This window comes from Vicia villosa, linkage group LG2 (assembly GCF_029867415.1).
Source record: "Vicia villosa cultivar HV-30 ecotype Madison, WI linkage group LG2, Vvil1.0, whole genome shotgun sequence".
NCBI classification, from domain to species: domain Eukaryota; kingdom Viridiplantae; phylum Streptophyta; class Magnoliopsida; order Fabales; family Fabaceae; genus Vicia; species Vicia villosa.
The window spans coordinates 96,462,265-96,468,923 of record NC_081181.1 but is presented as its reverse complement, the minus strand read 5'-3'; the positions used below and the strand labels follow the sequence as shown (position 1 = coordinate 96,468,923).

General features: G+C 34.1%; 2 protein-coding genes across 8 annotated transcripts; one reads left to right on the top strand and one right to left on the bottom strand.

Annotated features, from left to right (window-relative positions):
• The first annotated feature begins 712 nt into the window (after window positions 1-712).
• LOC131646481 (cyclic dof factor 3-like) lies at window positions 713-1,748 on the top strand. Its single transcript, XM_058916510.1, has one exon. The coding sequence runs from the start codon at window positions 746-748 to the stop codon at window positions 1,565-1,567; it is 822 nt and encodes a 273-aa protein (XP_058772493.1). The 5' UTR covers window positions 713-745; the 3' UTR covers window positions 1,568-1,748.
• A 553-nt stretch (window positions 1,749-2,301) lies between these two features.
• On the bottom strand, window positions 2,302-5,268 carry LOC131646480 (uncharacterized). Of its 7 annotated transcripts, none has more exons than XR_009297497.1 (8): window positions 4,885-5,265; window positions 4,360-4,738; window positions 4,181-4,225; window positions 3,802-4,088; window positions 3,444-3,552; window positions 3,197-3,300; window positions 2,998-3,064; window positions 2,302-2,701 (listed from the first exon to the last, which is right to left on the bottom strand). XR_009297497.1 is itself a non-coding variant. In XM_058916507.1 (6 exons), the coding sequence occupies exons 3-6, from the start codon at window positions 3,603-3,605 to the stop codon at window positions 2,695-2,697; spliced, it is 399 nt and encodes a 132-aa protein (XP_058772490.1). In that variant the 5' UTR covers window positions 3,606-4,225; window positions 4,360-4,738; window positions 4,885-5,268; the 3' UTR covers window positions 2,302-2,694. The 7 variants fall into 7 exon arrangements, 2 of the variants coding, with proteins under 2 accessions (XP_058772490.1, XP_058772491.1); XR_009297496.1 differs by having other exon boundaries at window positions 3,197-3,552; window positions 3,802-3,879; window positions 4,011-4,088; XR_009297495.1 differs by having other exon boundaries at window positions 3,197-3,552; window positions 4,360-4,402; window positions 4,496-4,738.
• Between the last annotated feature and the right edge of the window lie 1,391 nt (window positions 5,269-6,659).

Below are 6,659 nucleotides of genomic sequence, written 5' to 3'. Positions count from 1 at the left end.
TGTTATAGACACCTCCAATCGTAGATCATTTGAATTAATCACTTCGCACCTTTACAAAACTTTTTACTTAAAATGTTGTGTCCTGAAATAATTTTACTGGAAACGAAAAACAAAGAGACCGTTCGAAATGGAGCAAGAGGCCTCTAGGTAGAATGCTACCCAAAATGAATAAAAAGTCGCTAAATAATATAATGATAGGTCTCCCATCAATTTACATTATCGTCGAAATAGTCTAAAAAATGTCTCAACTATTTAACATAATTTACAAGTTTCTTATTACAATGCATCTTTTCTTTTACTAACATAAAAAGTATTAGACTTTTTAATGACATACCAAATGACAAATCTCTTAACCAATCAATATGTGACATTTTATGTTAGCCAACTTTGGCACCAAGGCATAATATATACATTATGTTATTTCACATAAAGGCAAAAGCTGAAAAGGAAAGTGCCATGCATGAAAAAGTGATATGACAGAAGATATCCTCACTACCTTCATAACTACTAGTACGTGTGTGAATCTAATTGGCAACTCAACACTAAAACCTCATAGGCTAAAACAACTCGTGGCTCAAAAAACATTCCCTTTTCTGATTTGGCATGTCAACTTATTCCTCTATAAAACCTCTTCACACAAACACACAAACCATTGTACCTCCCTTTCTCTTTCCCTCTTTTTCTTCTCCTTAACTCTTCATTATCCATTTTCTATTATCAAGTAAACATAACGAAGAACAATATTATGTCTGAGATGATTAATCTTTCAACCATAAAGCTTTTTGGGACAACCATTTTTCTAACACACAATACTCATGTCCTCACCAATGATTCTTCTCAACAGAGTTCTACAAAACCAGATGATCAAATTGATATGTCACAAGACAAATCTCCAAAGAAACCAGACATGGCAGTTCCATGTCCAAGATGCAACAGCAAGGACACAAAATTCCGCTACTACAACAACTTCAAAGCCAAACAGCCCAGACACTTTTGCAAAAACTGCCAGAGATACTGGACTTCTGGAGGAACCGCTCGAAAAATGCTTGTAGGAGCAGGTCGCCGTAAGAACAAACTCACTAACTTTCCATTAGATGTCTTGCATTATTCTCAAATGAGTAATGTCTTGCCCTTTGGATCGAATTCTTCTGATATCACTTCAACTTCACCTGCATACTATGGTGGTTTCTTGCAACCATTTGTGGCAACACAATCTTGTGGCCCAAGTAAACCTACACTAGGGAAACATTCAAGAGATGGTGACATGATCATTTATTCCAACTCAGAGAAAGAAAACGTTGGCTTAAAAAGAAACAAGAAAGAAAGTCATGATACTAAATCTAATGAAGAATTGGTTCCTATGTTACTAAGAGTTGACGACCCTAATGATGTTGTAATGAGTTCTATATGGTCAACAATAGGAATCGAGAATGGGAGAGGAATTTTCAAGGGATTTGGATCTAACTTTGATGACAAGAAGAACCATATAGTTGAAGCATCTTCATCAGTATTGAAAGTTAACCCTATAGCTTTACCGAGGTCTATTGTGTTACATGTGATGATTTGATTGGATAGTCGTAATCAAAGCATGTAGGCGTGTCAGTGTCCGATAACAAAACCATTGTGGCATATGTGGTGTGAATGTCCTGTTTATTGTATGTGTCAATAGTAAACTATAGTGACATAGATTCATAAGATTCCAAAATGTTTCTTCATTGATTCAGAATTATATGACTTTATTGATTAAATATGTTTGATATGCATATTATGTATGTAACAAGATAAATAAATAACAAGATGAATAGATAAAGGAAATGTTTATTTTGGTAGAAAATACAATGGTTAAGCATAAACATTACAATCACTACAACGTACAAGGGCTATGAAAGCGCTTTTTTTGGGCTTCTAAAGCGCTTAAAAGCGCTGCCAAAGCCAGCGCTGTCGTAGGTAACGACAGCGCTTTTGAAACTCCAAAAACGCTCTCGTAGCCTCCCCTATAACAGCGCTTTTTCCAGAAAAGCGCTCTCGTACCCCCCCTATAACAGCGCTTTTACCAGAAAAGCGCTCTCGTAGCCTCCCCTTTTCCAGAAAAGCGCTCTCGTACCCCCCTATAACAGCGCTTTTTCCAGAAAAGCGCTCTCGTAGCCTCTCCTATAGCAGCGCTTTTTCTTAAAAAGCGCTTTCATATATAGGCCTAAAAGAAATTATTATTTTTTGAAATATTATTAATTTTATACTAAAATAACCATAATATAACAATTAAAATTTAATTTAAAATACATTAAATTTAAATAAGACAAATTCAAATTCATAGAACAACTTGTTACTGTAAAAAATGCTACAAAGTTATTAACAAGTACTTACATAGTCACATTACTAAAACTGACTCAAACAACCAAGCTACTAATGATCATTTATCCACCGAAATTAAAAAATACACCAAATACAAATCAGAATTTATTACTAAGGTTTTCTTCATCTAATTCATCGACGTCATCTTCATTTGTTTGATCACTTTCATTAGTGGACTACTAGCTTCTTCCTCTCCCGGAATAGTTGGATTCTAAGAAGAAATCCCCAACTTTGCTCTGAGATTCATATAGGCAAGTTGAGAAGAAATCTCCAACTTTCCAAGTCTTTGTCCAAACTACATACCTTTCCGATCCAGTATTTTTAAATTCAGCATCTTTAAATTCAGCATCTGCCAATTAGATAATCAAATTAGCTGAGAACCAACTCAAAAGCTCTGAAAATATGTTTAAGTAATAACAAATACATGTGACAACAAGAAACATTCAGAAAATATTAGTTGAATTAATTTTAATAGTAATATAATATGTTATGATTAAAAAAATGTTTAGTGAAATAATTAAGTATCCTATGCTTTTTTTTATAAGAATCAGATGCTTTAAATCAAGTAATTAAGCAATTTGAGAATGATAATCAAAACATGTTTTAAAAGTTAATGAAAAAAAATAGTATTGCAACAGTGTTTACTCGAGTAGCTGCATGTGTAGCTTTATTAGATATAAAATGTATCTGGATTCTCCTTTTGAATACTTTCCTGTGAATGCCAGCAATAATAATAGTATGGTATCAGTTCCATATGTTCATATGTGCTATAGGTACAAACCTCTATATTTTACATTAAAATTATAAAGTAACGCAAAATATATGTTAGTAAATGTGAACAAACCTTTAAAGATATTTAACCGAGTATCTGGTGGTCCATTACCAAGGGAAAGATATTTTCCTGAAACAATACCCATTGCCAGAGGATTGTAGGCCAACAAGCCAATACTGAAAACAAAAACCGATTAGTCAATTATCTAAAACGAAGCTTTAATAATGCGTTACAGCATTAGAACCAAAGACGATGTTTACCTCTCGTGATGGCAGCACTCAGCCACAGTGTAAACTATTTGACAATGATACTTACTTACCTTCCCCGCTTTCACTGCTTTGCTAAGAGCTTCAAGTTGTTCATTTATATTAATTGAAGAGTATTGTCGATCCAGATCGTATTCGGTTTCTCCAAACATAGAAAGATAGCTACAAGAATTAATAAGACACACATGGAAAAAGATAAGAAATCTGTCCAACATACAGTACCAAAAAAAAAATTAATGTTAAGAATAAGATGGAAACCGATCAGGCCAATGAATTTGATAAATATCAATATAATCCAATTTCATCCTCAACAGACTGCATAAAGATCAGGCTAATGAATTTGATAAAGATCAATATAATCCAGTGTTCCTCTCAGTCGAAAGATATCAAACTATAGTGAATAAAACTTACCTCCACAATACTCTACTATTGTTCTTCCCAATATTTTGGCCAAGACAAAATCAACAAGTAGATTAATGAACCTCCTCCCTAGGAAGACGGAAAAGAAACCTATTAAATCCTCCATCATGCAGGATAACTTCTATTAGCATTAGATATTTCGTATATAAATAAACGTGAAGGACATTGCGCAATATCAAGTTAAGATCATTTCCAATAACCCTTGAAAGTTGATGACAATCTGCCCCAAGTCTACTTATCAAATCTCCTATTTTTTCATTGTCAAAAAATGATATATCCTACAATAAGGGCAATATCAAATGAGTTAAACCACACACAAAATAAAAAACTAAATGCAGCAAGAGAGATCGGTTATTAAGTTAAGCACAACCTAAAGAAGGAGGGAAGAGTATAATGTTTCTCTCATTCTCTTAACCTGCACATATAAAAAATATGTACAACAGAGTTGAATAAAAACCTAAAAGTCAAATCCTGTTTACTTTATGGTTTTCGAGTTCATTTGACATTAATCATTTAGTCATACCCACAAATATCAGTAGAGACACTCACCAGAATCATCTTTGCAATACCAAAAAAGCAACCTCGAATCCCACTGAAGCACAGAAAACTCTTGTCAACTTGACTCAGGAAACCTTACAACTCACTTGAATGATAAAAGAGCTTCAAACTAAACATTATAACTCACTTGAATATACCCCCCAAAAAACCCAACCTTGGTTAAGCAATTTCTGAGTCGTCTCATTAGGATCCATGTTAGTCTCTTTAAGGGCAACATAGATATCAGCCTCAGAATGATTCTCAACGATTTCCTTAATGGATTGAATAGTTTTCCAAACTTTAGCAGACAGCAAGTGGGTACCAGTGCCACCTTCGGTTCTCGAAACATGGACCATTTCAGCGAAAACCAAAGGGTACCCAGAAGAGAAAACTAGAAAAAAACAAGAAAAAATAAAACTTTACGATGAATGTTTTGGAATTAGGATTAGGGTTCTTCAAAATCTAAATAAGAAGAAAAAAGAACGCGGCTTTTGTCAAATAAAATATAAAAATATAAAGATCTGTCAATTTGTTCACCTTTTACAGAGGTCGCGTTAGGGTTTGGCTGCAACGAAACGCCGGTCCATCTCAACACAGAGGGATTGAATCTGGTTGATAACCTTCTTTATAGTAAACGAAAGCTCCGAATTAAGGTTGACAGTGGCAATTGAGGTAGCGGTGGAATTCTCGAGACGCTCAAGCTGTTATAGACCGTCGCGATACCTAAGCAATAGCTTCTTGAGGCTTTGGGGAACTTCCGAGAGTGTTCCTCTGCCTCCTTCTTCCATTGCAACGAAGGATATGTTAGTGGTGGTTAACGAGATAGAAGAAACTGCAGCGGCGGCAACTAGGGTTCGGGTGAGGGAGGAGAGCTTTTCCAAATCTTTTTTGTTTTTCTCTGTCTCTTTGTTTAACTAAAGAACAAAATGATTTTTATTTTATCTTTTAATTTTGTTCCACAAATATTAAAATTTAATAGTTTTAATATATAAGACATGGGTTTGATCCCTCGTAATCCATTTTTTAAAATTTAGGGGTAAGCTATGACAGCGCTTTTAAAAGCGCTTTTGTAACTAGACTTATACCAGCGCTTTTTATAAAGCGCTTTCGTAGGACCCCCTATAGCAGCGCTTTTATAAAGCGCTTTCGTAGGACCCCCTATAGCAGCGCTTTTTTTCCATGTTTCTTAGTTTTGTTTTTAGCGAAACCTATAGCAGCGCTTTTTCTTAAAAGCGCTTTCGTAGATGTGCTGCTAAAAGCCAAATTTGGCGTAGTGAATTTACAATCCAAATCATTTGATAAGAGCTATTCATATTGCTTCTCCTTTCTACTCGGCAATTGTAGTATAGTAACATGGTTCCAAAAGATTATAACATTTATTTCGATTTTACTGGATTATTAAACACGCACCAACCATTAGCAGACCGTCTAGTGTGAAAACACCATGCTTAATCAACATTTCTATTAGGACTTAATTTGTTATTATGGATGAAAAGAATAGACCATTACATTTTATATCAATTTTATGGTGTTATGTCATTTTCCATAATCTAATGTACTTTGAAAAACCTATGGGACTATAAAACACATGCTAACTATTGTCGAGTGTCAAAACACCATCTCCAATTGGCATCATTATTAAGACTTAATTTAGGAGTTATTATGGTCGGAAAGAATAGACTATAACGAGAGGATTCTTTCAAATATTCAATTATACGACAAATCACTGCCAAGCGAAGACGATAGAGAGAATGTATGAATTGACTTTTTTTGAAAGACCAAAATAATACTCTGCATTGATAAACATGGCATAAGCAATGCCTTGATAAGAAGAGTTTGTTACATACTTATTGACTTACTTATTGAAAAACAAAAGATATGTGAAGGTGCGTAGTAGTTAAAAATCAAGACTACCCACAAGTTGCTCATACATTATGGGACAAGGAAAAAATATCACCATAATCACGATTGTATTTAAAATTGACCTTAAGGGGAGTATCCATCAAATTAGCCGATTGAAGACCAACTATATATAGAAATAAAAAAAATGTAGAATACATTTGTTGATGGAGAAAAAAGCCTTTAGACATAAAACAAACCTCAAGACCAAGAAACATGATCAGAACTAAAAATATTAATAATAATATCAATTGATGTGCTATAAGTAAATAGATAAGAATAATTCTGAATTAGAGTAAAGAATAACCCTAATAAAGTGGACCAAAATTCTTCATACCATGTTTTGGGTGTCCATTTCATACTATATATTTGAGCTTGCACACACCCTCAGATGAAGAAAATATACCATGAGG